An 18418-nucleotide genomic window follows, 5' to 3' on the forward strand; every position below is an offset into this window, starting at 1 on the left:
GAGGCCCCCTCGCGAGGCCTCGCTGGGACGGGAGGGGAGCCCCGCACGTGGGTGGGACGTGGCGGGGGCTCCCGCGCGAGGGGCGGGCGGACCGGGCCCCCTGCCGGCCACGGGAGACCAGCGCGGGCCTCGAGGTGAGGCGGCCGCGCGCAAAGAACGCGCGGGCGTTGGCACTCACTGGTCCTGGCAGTTGGCTGGGCGCGGCCTCCGAGCAGGCTGGTGGACGCCAGGCTCTCTGGTTGGCCGGCGCTGTCCAGAGACAGCCGGGGAGGTTAGGCAGGCCGTGAGACGCCCAGGACTCCCACGAAGCGATGGCGGATAAAAAAGGCAAGGGAAAACCCGCGCCTGCGGCTGCGCCTCCACCTCCACCTCCAGCCGCCGCCGCCGCCGCCGCCAAACCTCCAGAAAAGAAGGAGGAAGGGAAAGACAAGGAACAAAAAGAGAAGTCAGTGCAGCCCAAGGATGAAGTAGGCACAAGGAAGGGATGTCGTCGCTACCGGTGGGAGTTAAAGGACAGCAATAGAGAGTTCTGGAGCATGGGGCACGCCGTGGTCAAGATTCTGAGTTTGGTGAGCTGGACTGGTATCCCCGGGTGAGGGTCCACGCACAAGGGCAGGGGAGAGGAGGGGCGGGCTCCGGGGGTCCTCCGAGAGGCTCCGGAGTCCGTGAGAGCCTTTTTGCCATTGGCTCAGGCGTCTGTCTCACTTCAGGGCTGCCTAATAGGGACGCTGGTAGCGTTCTCTTCACTGCCGGTGCACCCCATCTTGCCGCTCATCATCTCCATGGAAATAGCCATCTTCACCTTCTTCATCATCATCTACACCTTTGCCATCAATAGATACATGCCCTTCATCCTGTGGCCCGTTTCTGTAAGTGAGGGGTGGTGGGGAGTATCCTTAGCCCCTGTGCTGTTCACTTGAGTATCCTGGCACCTGGAGGTGACTGAACAGAGAGAAACACACCTCCCCTCCCATATTTTTGCTCGGGTCATGGGCTCTGCAACTTCCTGTGGCGCCCAAGCAGGGGCAGCTGCTCAGGGGAGGGGTAGCTAGGCAGAAAATGCTCCAAAAAAGCCTACCTGTGTGTTGGGATGAGAATTGGGAACTCTTAACCTATCTGGTGGGCCTGAGCCTTTGCTCTCCTTGGAGGGAGGGAAGGGGAGGTGTGGCAACCAACTGTGCCTCCTAACCCCTGTGCCAGCTCACACCTGATTGGGACAATCACCCCAGAAGGCACCTCATCCCCAGAATTCAAAGAAGGTAATCAGTCTCCCCCAAATCAATAAGACAAAATGAGTTGTTGCTGTTTTTTAAATCACTTCTAAAGCAGCGTTAGGTCTCCAATGAATATCCCTATAAAGGATGGTTAGTTCAGGAGAATGTTCAGCTCAAAGCAATTGTCCAGTGGAAGGAGACAGAGCTAGGCAAGCTACCAAACCACTCCCAGCTTCTATTTCCTCATCTGTAACACGGGAACAGTAATCATCCCTTGTGGGATTAACATTTAATCCTGAGGATTAAATGTAAATTGCATGACGCCGAGCCTGAGGACTCATGAGCTTGAATCCTGCCCATCATCTTTGTAATAACAAGGCACACCTACCTAACCCTCAGCCAGTCAATGATCACCCCAAGTCCCAAGTTCCCTTGTTCACTGCACATTTACAGCCTGGCTCTAAAGCCCTCTGGCCACTGTTTCAGTCATGTTACACGTGAGGAAGTGAGCTCAGAATGGTCATATAACTTGCCCCCAGGTCACTCAGCTAGTAAGTGGCAGGAAAAAAGACTCAAACCCAGCTTTGTCAGTATATTCTGTCCTGCCTCCTTTATTAGGGTTCAGGGATCCATAGGTCTCAGTGGGGTGGGCGAGAACTTCCAGAATAGAGAAAAAGAGGAAAAAGGTCAAATTAAGGACTCTTGGGAAAGAAACAAGTAGAAGACAAAGTAAAAGGACAGGTAAAGGACAAGTTCCCGGTCGAGGAGCCTGAGAAGATGCTTGTAGCTCCAGCAAGATGAAAAACCAATGAACCCTGGAAATCTTCCTGCTATACTTGCCTAAAAATACTAAGGGATATATAACCAGTATTGCTTTAACTGAATGGCTGAGCTGGCGAAAAAAGAAAGGGAAACACACAGGAACCAGAAATGGAAAACAGGTAATGATCACATAAGCTGCAAATTATGGGGTGGGAACGGCCCATGAGGTATTGTCTTAGGAAACTCACTGTGGGTTTTCATGTACTCTCAAGTCTAGAGAGGCCTGGATCCCAAGAAAAGTGGGAGTTTAGAACTGATAACACTACATAAAGCTGGAATCCTGGAAAGACTGCTCCCTTACAGAAAAGATATACCCTATAGACAGAAAAAACATATACCCTTCCCCAATACATTGGAACAAGAAAGCGTGTTCATCTCTACCTGAGCTTCAAGTGGGGGCAGGAGGGAAGGTCTTCCTTAAGAAACAGAAACCTTGAGACTTCCCTTCCCTACAGATTTATAGTTTGTATTTTTGCTGCCTATAGCCTAGAACCTTGTGTCTGGGAATTAGCATAAAAATTGATCCCAACCTGATAATATTCTGATGGTATCCTTGGGACTCCTAACCAAAACAAATGCAAAATCGCTATTTAGGAATGAAGAGAATGGAAACCCTGTCAAAAATAGACCAACATTTCAAAATTACAAAAGACTTGATTTTAAAAAAGAAAAAAAAATCCCCATGACTAAGAATCAATAATCAGCAAACATGACTAATAAGAGGATTAGAACCCTGAGAATATACTAGAAGAGCTGTCTGAAAATAATAATAAATATATTTGAAATGATTATAAACATAAATAAGATCCCTAAGAAAAGAAGAAACTATGAGGACAAAATAGACCGATTTTTTTTAACCCTTTGCTTCGGATGTCGAGGGTAGAAATGTTGAGTGGATAATGAGAAAAAAGCAAGTGAATGCAGAGGGTTAAAGTACAAAGTACAATGTCTAGAATAGAAAATATAGTTACTGAAATAAAAATGTCAATTTTTATTGACAGTTCAAAAGTAGATCAGAAACCGCTTAAGAGAATTTATGAACTTAGAGGTGTGGAGAAATTCCCCAGCACATACCACTAAGAGATAAGAGAGAGAATAGAATATGGAGTAAGAACACCCATCGGGAGTTGTCAAGAAGCACTCTGGGAGGCTGAGGCAGGAGAATCACTTGAGTCTGAGGTTGCTGTGAGCTAGGCTGATGCCAGGGCACTCTACCCTGGGCAGCCGAGCAAGACTCTGTCTCAAAACTTGAAAACAGGATACCTCATAAAAATTTAAAAACAAACCAATAGAAAAATGGGCAAGGGGTATGAATAGGCCATATGCCTGAAACATGTTTTTTAAAATACTCATCTTCATTAGTAACCAGTGACATGAAAATTAGAACAACAGTGAGGTACCATTTCAACTCCTCAGATTGGCAGAAATCAATAAACTTGATAATCCTGGCTGTTGCCAAGGACAAGGGAAATGGGACCTTATCCATCACCGGTGTGTGTCAGTTGGCACAAGCACTTTAGAGAGAAACTTAGCAATATCTAGCCAAGGAGAATATGTGCCCAGGAATCACGGACAAGGGCATTCACTGCAGCAGAGTTTGTAAGAATAATAGTTTTTTTTAAAGGTAGAGACCACTTTTCTCTAGTTTGGTTTATTCATACAATAGACTGTATCAGTTAAAATTAATAATTTAAATCTGTATTTCTCAATGTGGATAAATCTCAAAAACATTAAGTTTAGAAAGCAAGACAGGCCAGGCACGGTGGTTCATGCCTGTAATCCTAGCACTTTGGGAGGCCGAGGCAGGCGTGTTGCTCAAGGTCAGGAGTTCGAAACCAGCCTGAGCAAGAGCAAGACCCTGTCTCTACTATAAATAGAAAGCCTGAGCAAGAGTGAGACCCCGTCTCTACTATAAATAGAAAGAAATTTATTGGCCAACTGATATATATAGAAAAAATTAGCCAGGCATGGTGGCACATGCCTGTAGTCCCAGCTACTCGGGAGGCTAAGGCAGCAGGATTGCTTGAGCCCAGGAGTTTGAGGTTGCTGTGAGCTAGGCTGACACCACAGCACTCACTCTAGCCTGGGCAACAAAGCAAGACTCTGTCTCAAAACAAACAAACAAACAGAAAGCAAGACATTAGAAGGTATGATACCTTCATATAAATTTTTGAAACCTACAAAATAGTATATATTGTACCTAAATATATAATATGCAAGAAAATACAAATACAGATTAGGAAAACTATACATCAACTTCCAATGCGTGGCTGCCTTTGGGAGGACAAAAATGGGGGACAGGAAGAGGGATGGAAGGGTGGGACTGCAGCTCCCTCTATTTTAAAGAGACCTTAAGCTAATATTGCAAGACATTAACATCTGTTGAATTTCAGTGGCTCAGTGGCCTGGTGGAGGTGGAAGTGGGGGTGGGATGTTCTATTATTTTCTGTACGTTTGAAATGTACCAAAATTCAAAACATTGAAAAGGAAAAGAAAAGCTCTGAGACAAAGTGGCCAGGGAGGGACAGCCGGCGGAAAATGCCTTCATGGAAACCAAGGGGAATGATGGGTGTGCTCAAAGGCTGCAGGTCCGCTGCCTCTCCCCCAGCGCCTCCCTGCAAGAGTGACAACGGGAAAGCCAGCCTGCCATGGCCATGGCCTTGCCAGTGGAGTGAGGGAAACAAATGTGTGGTGAGGGATTAGGCAGAAGTTTGAACATCATTCCTTTGGAGGAAGCCACACTGGGTCAGGTGTTGACGGGGGACCCTTGGCCCCGCCTGAGGCTGACCACTCTCTCCCACCTGCAGGACCTCCTCAACGACCTATTCGCCTTTGCCTTTCTCGTGGGAGCCGTGATCTTCGCCGTGAGAATCCGGTCGTCCCTGCCCACGCTCTACTTGACTGGTCTGGTGAGCCTTTCCCTGCTGGGTTGTGCATTTGCTCTGAACTCACCTCTTTGGGAACATGGGTGGTTTCCCCTGCTTAAGGAAAAAGCTTCTTTTCACAGAGGTCTTGGGATCAAAGCAAAGTTTAAAAGTAATGTTGGTAGGCTGGGTGCGGTGGCTCACGCCTGTAATCCTAGCATTCTGGGAGGCCGAGGCGGGCGGATTGCTCAAGGTCAGGAGTTCAAAACCAGCCTGAGCAAGAGCGAGACCCCGTCTATACTATAAATAGAAAGAAATTAATTGGCCAACTAATATATCTAGAAAAAATTAGCTGGGCATGGTGGCACATGCCTGTAGTCCCGGCTACTTGGGAGGCTGAGGCAGAAGGATTGCTTGAGCCCAGGAGTTTGAGGTTGCTGTGAGCTAGGCTGACGCTACGGCACTCACTCTAGCTTGGGCAACAAAGTGAGACTCTGTCTCAAAAATAAAGTAAAGTTGGTACATGTTTCAGGTGGAGCTGCCATTTTAAGTAGAGATGATATCCAGGGAGCCAGCCCAAGTTAATGGCTTCTGGCTCATAGCTGGTGCTTCCAGGGCAGAGGGCCCCACTCCGTCTGGGCTTAAAGAGAGAAAAGAAAAAGAGAAGAGATGATGGGACAGTGGCGATGGAGAAAGCCGAGGCAGAGGGAGGGGCCCAGTCAGGGCCTCTGGGGCTGTTAGTCCCAGGGGATGTCTTAAGCAGCATCAGCCCTGTGCAGTGGGAAAGCAGAAGGAAACACCCATCCTTTGCAATGAACAGCAAAAGTAATGAGGGTCCTTTTGTTTTCCAGATCCTTATGGGTATGGCTGCATTTTTTGCTTTAATTGATATGTGTTTGCAAAGAAACCACTTCAGAGGCAAAAAGGTCCAAAAGAATGTGCTGGTTCCTCCTCCAGGACAGGACAAGCCACCTGCACCGGCACCAGGAGCAGCACCAGCAGCAGCACCAGCCGCAGCCCCGGCAGCACCAGCAGCCAAAGGAAAAAAGTGACTTGGAGGAGGCTCCCGTCATCAGAAATGGCAGCGTATTTTACAGCAAACCGCTGTCTCCCCTCTCTCCTTTCCAGAATGGTTTTCTTTTCCATTTTAATGACCATCTGTGTGTGGAAAAGAAATGTCTCTTTAAATCAATTTTAAAGGCGAAAGTTGCTGTAAACATTATTTTGTTCATTCAACAGAAGTTACTGAAAGTCGTGGTGCAGAGGGCAGCAGAGCCGTCCGGCGGCCTGGGGGAACAGTTGTGGGTGACACCGCCCACCAGCGCTGACCAGCCAGAGGGGCCCAGGGAACATGAGAACCTGGAAAGCAAAAGGATGCATTTTGTTCACATCAGTATTTTTAGATTACTTAAAAAAAAAAAAAAAGAAAGAAAGAAAAAAACCCAAGCAATTGATATGAGGAAAATAAGTTTGCCAGCCTTCCTTGCTCTTACTTTACAGTTTAGTATTGATGCTCATGAAGTTCACTGAGTAGGAGGGCAAGGCTGGAGTGTCATCTCCTCGGGGCCTGAGCAGGGTAGGCAGCGGGGAGCTGAGGCCAAGTTTCCCTCAGAGCCGGCCAGCCAGCCCTCCGGAACCTGAGCAGCAGCCCGAGCCGGGTTCCAGCTGGGCCCTGGCACTGAAGTCCCCACAGGTAGGCCTCACAGGCTCCTCCCCTGGGGAGAACCCCACTCTCACCGGACAGTCCAGCCACCCAAGCCAGAGAAGAGCCATCCTCACAAGGCGACAGCAAGCCCCCCCCCTTTTTTTTGAGACAGAGTCTCACTTTGTTGCCCAGGCTAGAGTGAGTGCCCTGGCATCAGCCTAGCTCACAGCAACCTCAAACTCCTGGGCTCAAGCAATCCTTCTGCCTCAGCCTCCCGAGTAGCTGGGACTACAGGCATGTGCCACCATGCCCAGCTAATTTTTTCTACATGTATTAGTTGGCCAATTAATTTCTTTCTATTTATAGTAGAGACGGGGTCTCGCTCTTGCTCAGGCTGGTTTTGAACTCCTGACCTCGAGCAATCTGCCTGCCTCGGCCTCCCAGCAAGGCCCCTTTTGCTTTCCAGTTTCCTCACAGACCGATATGTGAGGAGCTGAGCAGAGGACTGCATGGGGCAGACAGGCTGGGAGTCTGGCTGAGACTTGGGGTCCGAGATGATGACTTGAGCCTTTGTGCTACGTGCCACCTTCGGGGGTCACTGAAGGTGAGGAAGTGGCAGGCTCCACTTTCCCCAGGGACAAGATCACACGTGGCCGCTGCTGCAAGGGGTGTGCAGTCGCAGGAGGCTGCTGCCCGTCCTTCGGGGGAGGGAGAGGCAGCGTCTAGTGGTGCAGGCCGGGAACTTGAGGTGGCCCCAGCCCCAGCTCCTGTACCCCTCAAGTCCACTGCTCTCTCTGTGGTCCCCACACCACCCCCTGCAGGCTGGGCAGTGTGAGGCAGACCTACCTCAAGGTGTAAGCGCAACTAGAGGGAGTTAAACAGTAGAGAAAAAAACTCAAGGATGCACACTCTCCTGCCATTTGACCCACGGTGCCTTCCTCTCCTAGGCGTTTAGCCCAGAGAAGTGATATACTAGAATGTTCACAATAACCAAAAGCTAGAAAGAGCCAAATGCTCCAAAGGAGAAAAACTGTGCCACACTCACAAAATGGAATCTCCTACTCAGCGATGACAAAGAACACACCACGGATATACCAGCACGGACGAATCGCACATCTTAGTGAGGGAAAGGAGCCAGACACAAAAGGAGGACATACCGTATGATTGCGTTTCTAAGAAGTTGAAGAACAAGCAAAAATCTAGTGAAAGAAATTAAAACAGCAGTTGTCCTAGAAAGTGGAGGTTGGGAATTGATTACAAAGGGGCAGAAGGGAACTGGGTTGCCTTTCTAGACCAAACCTAGACAAAAGCTACCACTCTTAACCTTGAGCGTGTGACCACTTTCAGAGCCTAAGAGACTCGCCGAATTCTGAATAGTATTGAGGGCAAGAAGGATGTCCTGGGAGTTGTGCAGCAGACAAAGGAGCAGTCTTGAAGCAGAGACAGGTAAGTGAGGTCCCCATACGAACCACCAAACGTTAAGGTGGGAACTCATAGCATGGGATGAGAAAGAATTCTCGACACAAAGATTAGAAGTAAAAAGTTTATTTTCCTTTCCCCAAAAGATATTGGGAAGAGCTTGGCATGACAGTGAAAGAATGAAGGAGTGCTGGCCCCAAGGATTTTATGGGGATAAACAAAAAGAAAAAAAGTGATTGTTGTCAGCTGATAGCAAAAGGCAGCTGTGAAGTGGCTGAGTCTGTTTTTCCTTTTTTTACTGTCTCTTTTCTGTGAGCCTGGCTTATCAGGGTCCTCGAAAAGTGGTCTGGTGAGAGCCAGAGCCAGGGAAGGGTCACATTCCTTTTATCTCCTCAGTCCCTTCCAAGTGCTCTGAAAATAGGTTCTCAAATAAAACAATTTAAGCCACAGGTGATTAATCAAACAAAGGGATAGCTGTGTTTCTCTCTCTCTCTCTCTCTCATTTATTTATTTATTTATTTATTGGTAGATAATTTATTTTCCTCCATTAGATAGCTTAGTAGCAATGCCATCCTTTCAGAATGACTTTTGTTGTTTTTGTTGTTAAATCCTTTATTTGGCTATAAAAAAGGCAAAGAGAAGAAAATAAAAAATACCTTAGCCACAACATAAACTTTTTAAAAGTTATGATAAAATAAACATAAAATTCACCATCAGTGACATTTAGTACATTCAGTGTTATACAACCATCACCACTATCTAATTCCAGAAGATTTTCATCAACCCAAAAAGAAACTGTGCCCAGTAAGGAATCACTCCTCATTTCTTTCTCTCTTCAGCTTCTGGCAAACACTAATCTTCTTTTTGTCTCTATAGAGTCGTAATAAGTGGCTTTCTGTGCCTGGCTTCTTTCACTGACCATGTTTTCATGTTTTATCCATGTTTATAGTATGTATCAATGAAACAATCACTTCGGTGCTTTTGTTTTTAATAAGAATAATTTAAAAGCTTTTTTTGAGGTGAAATCAATCATTAATCACACACAACTACCCCTTTGTATATATATTTTTTTAGTTGGTCAATTAATTTCTTTCTATTTTTAGTAGAGACGGGGTCTCGCTCAGGCTGGTTTCGAACTCCCAACCTCGAGCAATCCGCCTGCCTCGGCCTCCCAGAGTGCTAGGATTACAGGCGTGAGCCACCGCGCCCGGCCACAACTACCCCTTTGTTTGATTAATATAAAATTAATCGTTTTAAAGTGAGCAACTCAGTAGCATTTAGTACATTCACGATGTTGTGCAGCCATGACTTCTATCTGGTTTCAAACCATTTGCATAGTTTCTCTTGTTTCTATGGCTGAATGATATTCTGTTGTATAGCTAGCTGTACCATGTTTTGTTTATCCCTTCATCTGTTGATGGCATTTAGGTTGTTTCCATCTTTTAGCTAGTGTGAATAATTGCTGCTATGAAATGTAGTATACAAGTTTTTGTTTGAACACCTGTTTTCAGTTCTTTTGGGTATTTACCCAGGAGTAAAATTGCTGAGTCAATATGGTAATTCTATGTTTAGTTTTCTGAGGAGCTGCCAAACTATTTTTCACAGTGGCTGCACCATTTTATATTCCCACTATCAATGTATGAGGGATATCCTCTCCAACACTTATTATTTTCCTTTCTTTTTAAATTAAAGACATCTTAGTGAGTTTGAGGCGGTATCTCATTGTGCTTTTGATTTGCATTTCTCTAATTACTAATAATGTTGCACATGTTTTCAAGTAATTGTTGGCCAGTTGTAGATCTTCTCTGTAGAAATGTCTATTCAAGTCCTTTGCCTATTTTTCAATAGGGTTGTTGGTCTTTTTTGTTGTTAAGTTGTAAGAAGTTTTAATATATTCTAGATAGTAGACCCTTATCTGATACATGATTTACAAATCTTTCTCCCATTCTGTGGGTTGTCTTTTTACTTTCTTGATAGTGTTGTTTGATGCACAACAGTTTTTAATTTTGATGAAGTCCAAGTCATTTATTTTTTCTTTTGATGCTAAGAAAAAGAGCATTATAGAGTTCAAAAATCAGTGGTGAGCAAATAACTCTTAAAAACTTAAAACTAGGCTGGGTGTGGTGGCTCCCACCTGTAATCCTAGCACTGTGGGAGGCTGAGGCAGGAGGATCGCTCAAGGTCAGGAGTTGGAAACCAGCCAGAGCAAGAGCTAGCGAGCCAGACCCCCCAGTGGGCGGGATTGGGGAGGAAGAGAGGTCTTGAGCGGTCCCCTGGCAAGCCCTCATTTCACTGCCCCCGGCTTGGGGCGCCTTCCTTACCCGATGGCAGGACACCTGGCTTCGGATTTTGCCTTCTCACCCCCGCCAGGCAGTGGAGGCGAGGGGCCAGGAGGGCCAGAGCTGGGATGGGTTGACCCTCGGACCTGGCTAAGCTTCCAAAGCCCTCCAAGAGCCAGGAGTCTGGCCGGGGGTCGGGCCGGGCTCCGAGGTGGGGGGATCCCCGTGCCCCCCGCCAGCCGCTGAACCACCGTAGGAGCTGTGTGGCGGGGTGGCTACTGTGCACCTCAGGCCGGAGCGGGGCTCGCGCCCCAAGACGGCCTTGGAGACCCCTCACCCCGGTCCCCCCAGCCCTGCCCCGTCCCGCCTGGAGGCCCCGGGAAGCCGAAGGAGAAGCCAGAGCAAAACCCTGAGGAGTCCCCGGATGTCAAAGCTCTGCAGAAAGAGCTTGAGCAGTTTGCCAAGGTCCTGAAGCAGAAGAGGATCACCCTGGGGTACACCCAGGCCGATGTGGGGCTCACTCTGGGGGTTCTCTTTGGGAAGATGTTCAGCCAAACCACCATCTGCCATTTTGAGGCTCTGCAGCTCAGTTTCAAGAACATGTGTAGGGGGAGGGGGGTGTGGGAAATATATGTAACCTTAACACTTCAACCCCCATAATATGATAAAAGAAAAAAAAAAAAAAAAAGAACATGCGTAAGCTGCGGCCCCTGCTGCAGAAGTGGGTGGAGGGGGCTGACGACAATGAAAATCTTCAGGAGATATGCAGAGACCCTAGTGCAGGCCCGAAAGAGAAGGAGATGGAATATCGAGAACCGAGTGAGAGGCAACCTGGAGAACTTGTTCCTGCAGTGCCCGAAACCCACTCTGCGGCAGATCAGCCAGATCGCCCAGCAGCTTGGGCTCGAGAAGGATGTGGTCCCAGTGTAGTTCTTAACCCGCGCCAGAAGGGCAAGCGATCCAGCAGCGACTGTTCACAACGGGAGGAGTTCCAGGCTGCTGGGTCTCCTTTCTCAGGGGGCCCAGTGTCCTTTCCTCTGGCCCCTGGGCCCCATTTCTGCACCCCAGGCTATGGGAGCCCTCACTTTACCACCCTGTACTCCTCAGTCCCTTTCCCTGAGGGGAAAGCCTTTCCCTCTGCCTCTGTCACCACTCTGGGCTCTCCCATGCATTCAAACTGAGGTGCCTGTCCTTCTAGGAATGGGGGGCCGGGCAAGGGGAGGAGCTCGGGAAGGAGAACCTGCAGTTTGTACCAGGGCTTTTGGGATTAGGTGCTTCAATCACAAAGGAAGGAATTGGGAACACAAAGGGTGGGGGCAGGGAGTTTTGGGGGAGCTGGTTGGAAGGAGGGGGAAGTTCAATGATGCTCTTGATTTTGTTTTTTTTTTTTTCTTAAGCCTTTTTTTTACTATTATTTCAGCATATTATGGGGGTACAAATTTTAAGGTTTCAAATAATGCCCTTGCTCCCTCTCCCCCCACAAGTCTGAGCCTTAAGTGTGACCATCCCCCAGACGGTGCACATCTCACTCATTATGTACATATACACCCGCACCCCTCCCCCCTCCCACCTGCCCAATACCCAATTAATGTAGTTCCTATGTGTCCATTTAGGTGCTGATCTGTTAATACCAATTTGCTGGTGGGTATATGTGGTGCTTGTTTTTCCATTCTTGGGACACTTAGTAGTATGGGTTCCAACTCTAACTAGGGAAATATAAGGTGTGCTGTTCACCATTGTTTCTTAGAGCTGAATAATACTCCATGGTATACACATATCACATTTTATTAATCCACTCATGAATTGATGGCTCAAGTGCTCGTTAGGCCTTTTACTAAAGGCTTCCTTAAAGAAAGGACGCTGGGGCCGGGCTTGGTGGCTCACGCCTGTAATCCTAGCACTCTGGGAGGCCGAGGTGGGCGGATTGCTCGAGGTCAGGAGTTCGAAACCAGCCTGAGCAAGAGCGAGACCCCATCTCTACTATAAATAGAAATTAATTGGCCAACAAATATATAGAGAAAAAATTAGCTGGGCATGGTGGCACATGCCTGTAGTCCCAGCTACTTGGGAGGCTGAGGAAGGAGGATCGCTTAAGCTCAGGAGTTTGAGGTTGCTGTGAGCTAGGCTGATGCCACGGCACGCACTCTAGCCTGGGCAACAAAGTGAGACTCTGTCTCAAAAAAAAAAAAGAAAAAGAAAAAGAAAGGACACTGGGAGACTGAGTCAACTGGCAGACTCAGTAGTTAATTAGGCAAAGACTGGGGATCATTTCTAGATAGAATACTAGCTAAGGCATGATGTTCTTGATTTTAATTCGCACATCACTCATCACTTTTTTCTTAAATAAAGAAGCCTGGGACATAGTAGATAGATTTGAAAAGAAAAGAAAAGAAAAGAAAAGAAGAAAAAAGAAAAGAAAAGAAAAGAAAAAGTAGCGAGACCCTTGTTTCTACTAAAAATAGAAATTAATTGGCTAACTTAAAATACATAAAAATAATTAGCCAGGCATGGTGGCGCATGCCTGTAGTCCCAGCTACTCGGGAGGCTGAGGCAGCAGGATCACTTGAGCCCAGGAGTTTGAGGTTGCTGTGAGCTAGGCTGATGCCACGGCACTCTAGCCTGGGCAACAGAGTGAGACTCTGTCTCAAAAAACAAAAACAAGGCCGGACGCTGTGGCTCACGCCTGTAATCCTAGCTCTTGGGAGGCTGAGGCGGGCGGATTGCTCAAGGTCAGGAGTTCAAAACCAGCCTGAGCAAGAGCGAGACCCCGTCTCTACTATAAACAGAAAGAAATTAATTGGCCATCTGATATATATATAAAAAAAATTAGCCGGGCATAGTGGCACATGCCTGTAGTCCCAGCTACTCAGGAGGCTGAGGCAGGAGGATTGCTCAAGCCCAGGAGTTTGAGGTTGCTGTGAGCTAGGCTGACACCATGGCCCCGGCAAGAGAGTGAGAGTCTGTCTCAAAAAATTAAAAATAAGACAAGACACCAGACAGTGTTTGTTTCCCTGTAACCCCATATGGCACAGAGGAAAGTTCCGTGTGAGGACACAGTGAGTAGGTGGCCACCTACAAGCCAAGAAGGGAGTCCTAACCAGAAACCGAATTTGCTGGCACCTTGATCTTGGACTTCAAGCCTCCAGAACTGTGACAAAATTAATTTCTATCATTTAAGCTCCCCAGTGTGTGGTATTTTGATTTGACAGCCTGAGCTGACTGATAACTAGTCCAAGGAGCAAGAAACAGAGGCATTATGAGAGTGGGGGAGGCCCTTGGGCTTTTTTTTTTTTTTTGCCTGTCTTGTAACTCTATTATCATCCGAGACTGGGGAGAGGGATGTTGTGGGAGACACTATGTCACTCAGGAAACACGGGTCCTTGCACAGCTTCAAGGTGGAAGAACTGGGGGAAGAGGAGAAAGACCTCTTTCCTGCTAGCAATGGCAACTTAGGGAGAAGCTCTGGACCCAGTGGCAGCTGGAGGCTGTGTGGCCTAGTTCCCACCAAGGGACCAACTTTTAGACCTAAGTAGCTACCACTTCCCAGGAGTCAAGGAACTGCTTGGGGACTGAGCTAAGGCAGCCTGCTTCCTCCAACAGGAGGCATGGCGTGGCCTCAGCAGGGCTAGGCCAGCTGGCAGGCAGTCAGTGTTCATTCCCCTCATCCGACCCCGCCCGCCGCCCAGCCAGGGGCAGCCGGTCCGTTCCTGCCAGCAGCTCGGGCTGGCATGCTGTGGGAGGGGCAGGAGTGGTCACTTCATGAGCTTCGCAGAGAGGCGGATCTGAACGTCACAGAGGAAGATGTCCCTGAGGTCTCTGCCCACCTCCTGTGTGATATGGGAGATCGCTTGGCCCTTTGGACCAATCAGGAGCCTCACATGAGATTCTTTGGGTACCAGAAGCTTCTGTTGGATCACCAGCTCCCCACTTGGTCCTTCGTCCCACAAGATCGTCTTCTGCTGCACTCCGTAGGGTCCCTCCTGGGGCAGGTGCTCTAGGAGCTTCTCTCGGATGGTGTTGGCGCGGATCCCTTCGGGTGTCTGGCTAGTGACGACTCCACTGTGGAACTCGCAGGGCCCTGGCTGCGCCTGTGCCAGGAAGTATTTCTCTGGTGTTTTTACATCGTCCTGGCTTAGGGCTGACAACATGAGGATCTCCTGGAAGCGGGGCCGGCCAGTCCCCTGAGGGCTTCCCACAGACCTTATGTTTGGGGCCCTAGCTGCTGGGCTGGGGCCATGCATGCCAGCGCGTGAGCGGAAGGCTGGTTTCATGCCCAGCTTCTTGCCATTGACCACACCTTCGGGGAGGGCCACCGTGAGCTCCAGGGGAACTGACTTTTGCTTCAAGCAATCTACCTTGTTCAGGACAAGGATGCTGGGGACCTGAGAGTACTGACTGGGTCAAGCACTGGAGCACCTCGGCGCTGAGCTGGTTCTGGGTCCACTTGTCTGAGACATCCACAAGAAGAACAACAAGATCAGCAGACTCCATACTCTTCCACGGATCTTCCAACCAAGAGAGCTCCAGGTGGTGCCTCTTCTGTTTAACAGGACTGATAATGCCAGGTGTGACCAACAGAATCACCTGGGCCTCCTTCTCCGTGATGACACGCAGAGCTTGGCAGTGAGCGGTGAGCACTTCCTCGGAGACAGGAAACGCGTTGACTTCCCTGCATTCAAAGCTCCCGGGAGAACCACACGTAGGACCCGGGGATTCTCAGGCATGTCAGGGCGAGGGACAAGAGGATACCCTGCTCCTCTCTACGTATGGACACCACGGGGACGCAAGGAGTCAGCAGCGAACTGCCAGGCTGAGGTAATCCAAGAAAATGGTCCAGGGCTGAGCCCGGGCCGTATTGGGAAGAGGCCGATGCCAAGCGGGGACCAGAGAAAGTGGCGCCTGAGACACAGGACAGGCACCTCAGCTGACAGCATGAAAGCGAGGAGACTGGAGTCACCCACTCCCCCGAGAAGTGGGGACCCAACTGCCAGACCCATAACACTGCTTGAACAAGCCCAGCCCCGTGTAGACTGGGGGCAGCCATTGCAGCCACCATGCACCGCCCTTGGGTGTTTTGTTTTTTTGAGAGAGTCTCACTCTGTCATCCCAGGTAGAGTGCAGTGTTGTCATTGTAGCTCACAGCAACCTCAAACTCCTAGGTCCAAACAATCCTTCTGCCTAACCCTCCCAAGTACCTGGGACTACAGGTGCACATGACCATGCCCAGCTAATTTTTCTATTTTTAGTAGAGATCTTGCTCTTGCTCAGGCTGCCTTCGAACTCCTGAGCTCAAGTGATCCTCCCTTCTCAGCCTCCCAGAATGTTAGGATTTACAGGCATGAGCCACCACGCCCGGCCTGAGGTGAAGACACTTTTATAAGAGATGATACCAGCTTTTTTTTTTTTTTTTTTTGAGACAGAGTCTCACTCTATGGCCCAGGCTAGAGTGCCATGGCATCAGAGTGGCTCACAGCAACCTCGGACTCTGGGCTCAAGCAAATTTTTCTGCCTCAGCCTCCCCAGTGGCTGGGACTACAGGCATATGCCACCATGCCCAGCTAACTTTTTCTATATATTTTTAGTTGGCCTGTTAATTTCTTTCTATTTGTAGTAGAGACAGGGTCTCACTCTTGCTCAGGCTGGTTTCAAACTCCTGATCTTGAGCGATCCGCCTGCCTGTGCCTCCCAGAGTGCTAGGATTACAGGCCTGAGCCACCGCGCCCGGCCTAAGGTGAAGACACTTGTATAAGTGATGATATCAGCCATTTAGTCCATCTCTAAAGAATTTAGGGTCCTGGGAATTGAATCATATCAATTCAGTCTTTTTTATGGTATTAACTGAAGAACAGTGGTGCCCTTTACAGATTTTACAGAGCCAAATCAGGACTGTCTGAGGGATTTTCAAAAAGTTCACGGAAAAATGCATATTATGAAAAAACTATGCATGGATTTCAAACTTTTTTTGTACTAAAAGAAACTCATACTAACTAGTTACAACATGTCTGAACAAGATCTAGTTTGAGGCATTTAGAAGGATAAGACATCAGTTTGAAAAGAACCCTTATCGGAATAACATGAATTCTGCTCCAATTAAAGCAAGAATAAACATCAAATGCTATGGGGAAGTGTGGATGGGAGAATGATGAAATCACTGATGCTTTATGAAAAGTTTATAGGGACAATTCCTCAAAAAATCAGCAGTTTACAAATGGATAACTTGTTTTCAAAAGGGATGAAATGATGTTGAAGGAAAAGCCCACAGTGTCAGACCATGCACGTCAATTTGCAAGGAAAAAAATTCATCTCTGTCACGTCCTAATTGAAGATGAAGGATGATTAACAGCACAAATAGCCAACACCACGGACATCTCCATTGGCTCAGCTGATACAGTTCTAACTGAAAATTAAAGTCGAGCAAACTTTGCACCCAGTGCCAAAACTATTGCACCCAGATCAGCTGCAGACAGACGGGCGGAGCTTTCAATGGAAGTTTTTAAAAAGTGAGATCAAGCTCCCGAAGCATTTCTTGGAAGAACTGTAACGGGCGATGGAACGTGGCTATATCAGACAAAGCGCCATCCAAGCAGCCACCAGCAAGAGGCGGAAGTGGCCCAGGTGAAGCAAAAAGGGGACCCGCCAAGAACAAAGGTCCCCTGGCAAAAGGTTTACGACATGCTGAAGGTATTTTGCTTGTTGACTTTCTCACGGGCCAAAAAAATGATAACATGTGCTTATAATGAGAGCATTTTGAGGAAGTTAGCCAAAGCTTTAGCAGAAAACACCCAGAAAGCTTCACCGGAGAGTCCCTCTCTGCTGGGACAATGCTCCTGCTCATCAGTCTCATCCAACAAGGGCAATTTTGTGACAGTTTCAGTGGGAAATGATTAAGCATCTACCCTACAGTCCTGATTTGCCGCCTTCTGACTTTTTTTTTTTTTTTTAATTTTCCTAGTCTTAAAAGATCTGTACAGGGCACCCATTTTTATTCAGTTAATACCCTAGAAAAGACTTCATTGATACAATTAGGTTCCCAGGACCCTCAGTTCTTCAGCGATGAACTCAACGGCTGGTTTCATTGCTTACAAAAAGTGTCTTGACCTTGATGGAGCATATGATGAGAAATGAGGTTTATATTCTTCATTTTTATCTTTTAATTCCATTTTTCCACAAATTTTTTGAAGTCCCCTTCAAATGCAAGTTCCAGTTGCTCCATATCCTCACCAGCACCTGGTAAGTGTCCTTTTTTATGCTATTTTAATAGGCGTGTAATAGTACCTCACTGTGGTTTTAATTTGCATTCCTAGCTATTTAATGATGTTGAGCAGCTTTCCACGTGCTTATCAAATATTCATATATCTCCCTTGGTGAGTTGTCTGTTCCCATTTTAAAAACTGGGTTGTTTTCTTATTATTATTGAGTTGCAGTTCAGAGCCATGTTTTTAATAACACAGATCAGAACAAGAGCTCTCTGTTAGAACTCTCACCTGGTCTCCTCCCAGGCCCTTGAGAGTAAAATCCAAACACCAGGGTCTGGTCTGCTAGCACACCTGGGCTGCTAGCACAGCTGTTAATGGAATAAATGAATGTCGGCAAAGGCTTCTTTGAGGAAGTGACACTGTATTATTACAATCACCAAAGAATAAGAACTTAATCAGACAAGAAGGTAGAGGAAGAACATTCCAGGTAGAGGGGACAGCATGTGCAAAGGCCCCGTGGCACGAGGGAGTGTGGTTTGTTCAAGGAACTGTAAGGTTGATGGGAGAAGCAAGGGAGGAATTAAGAATTACACAGTTAAGAATTGCATTTCGCTTTTATCCCAAGACCCTGAGCAAGATGGGAACCTCCCAAGGTTTTTTTTGTCTTTGGGGAAGGAATGGAAGTGCCATGACTTATGATTTAAGCATCCCTCTGGCTGCCAAGGGAGGAAACCTAGAGGCCTCCTAAAGACTCTCACACCAACAGTTCAGGGAGGGGACAGGGTTCAGGGTGGTTTGGGATCTAGCAGTGGCCGTGGTGGTGAGAAGTGGACAGAGGTCAGAGAAAGCTTAGGAGGTGAAGATGGGCGGGCCTGGGCAATGGATGGGCGGTGAGGGAGGACAAGAGTGGACAGACGGACCGACGGCAGTGCGCTTTGAAGAGGCCCAGGCACGGCGGAAATGTCACCGACTGGGTCTT

At 47.9% G+C, this 18418-nt stretch overlaps 1 protein-coding gene and 3 pseudogenes across 1 annotated transcript; 3 read left to right on the forward strand and 1 right to left on the reverse strand.

Annotated features, from left to right (window-relative positions):
- Positions 1-83: 83 nt before the first annotated feature.
- CMTM2 (CKLF like MARVEL transmembrane domain containing 2) lies at positions 84-6106 on the forward strand. The gene is made up of 4 exons (XM_012742577.3): positions 84-569; positions 711-869; positions 4844-4945; positions 5752-6106. The coding sequence occupies exons 1-4, from the start codon at positions 312-314 to the stop codon at positions 5950-5952; spliced, it is 720 nt and encodes a 239-aa protein (XP_012598031.1). The 5' UTR covers positions 84-311; the 3' UTR covers positions 5953-6106.
- A 4182-nt stretch (positions 6107-10288) lies between these two features.
- On the forward strand, positions 10289-10818 carry LOC142861038 (POU domain, class 5, transcription factor 1-like; annotated as a pseudogene).
- A 117-nt stretch (positions 10819-10935) lies between these two features.
- LOC105859080 (POU domain, class 5, transcription factor 1-like) lies at positions 10936-11448 on the forward strand (annotated as a pseudogene).
- Positions 11449-13995: 2547 nt separating this feature from the next.
- LOC105858912 (GTPase Era, mitochondrial pseudogene) lies at positions 13996-15367 on the reverse strand (annotated as a pseudogene).
- Positions 15368-18418: the final 3051 nt, after the last annotated feature.

The sequence above is a fragment of the Microcebus murinus genome, chromosome 20 (genome assembly GCF_040939455.1).
Source record: "Microcebus murinus isolate Inina chromosome 20, M.murinus_Inina_mat1.0, whole genome shotgun sequence".
Taxonomy (NCBI): Eukaryota; Metazoa; Chordata; class Mammalia; order Primates; family Cheirogaleidae; genus Microcebus; species Microcebus murinus.

Excerpts from the sequence above, each read along its gene's own strand:
- CMTM2 (XM_012742577.3), top strand. The coding sequence starts at position 312 with ATGGCGGATAAAAAAGGCAAGGGAAAACCCGCGCCTGCGGCTGCGCCT. Across the intron at positions 570-710 it reads TGGTCAAGATTCTGAGTTTG|GGCTGCCTAATAGGGACGCT; the intron begins GTGAGCTGGACT and ends GTCTCACTTCAG. Across the intron at positions 4,946-5,751 it reads CGCTCTACTTGACTGGTCTG|ATCCTTATGGGTATGGCTGC; the intron begins GTGAGCCTTTCC and ends TTTGTTTTCCAG.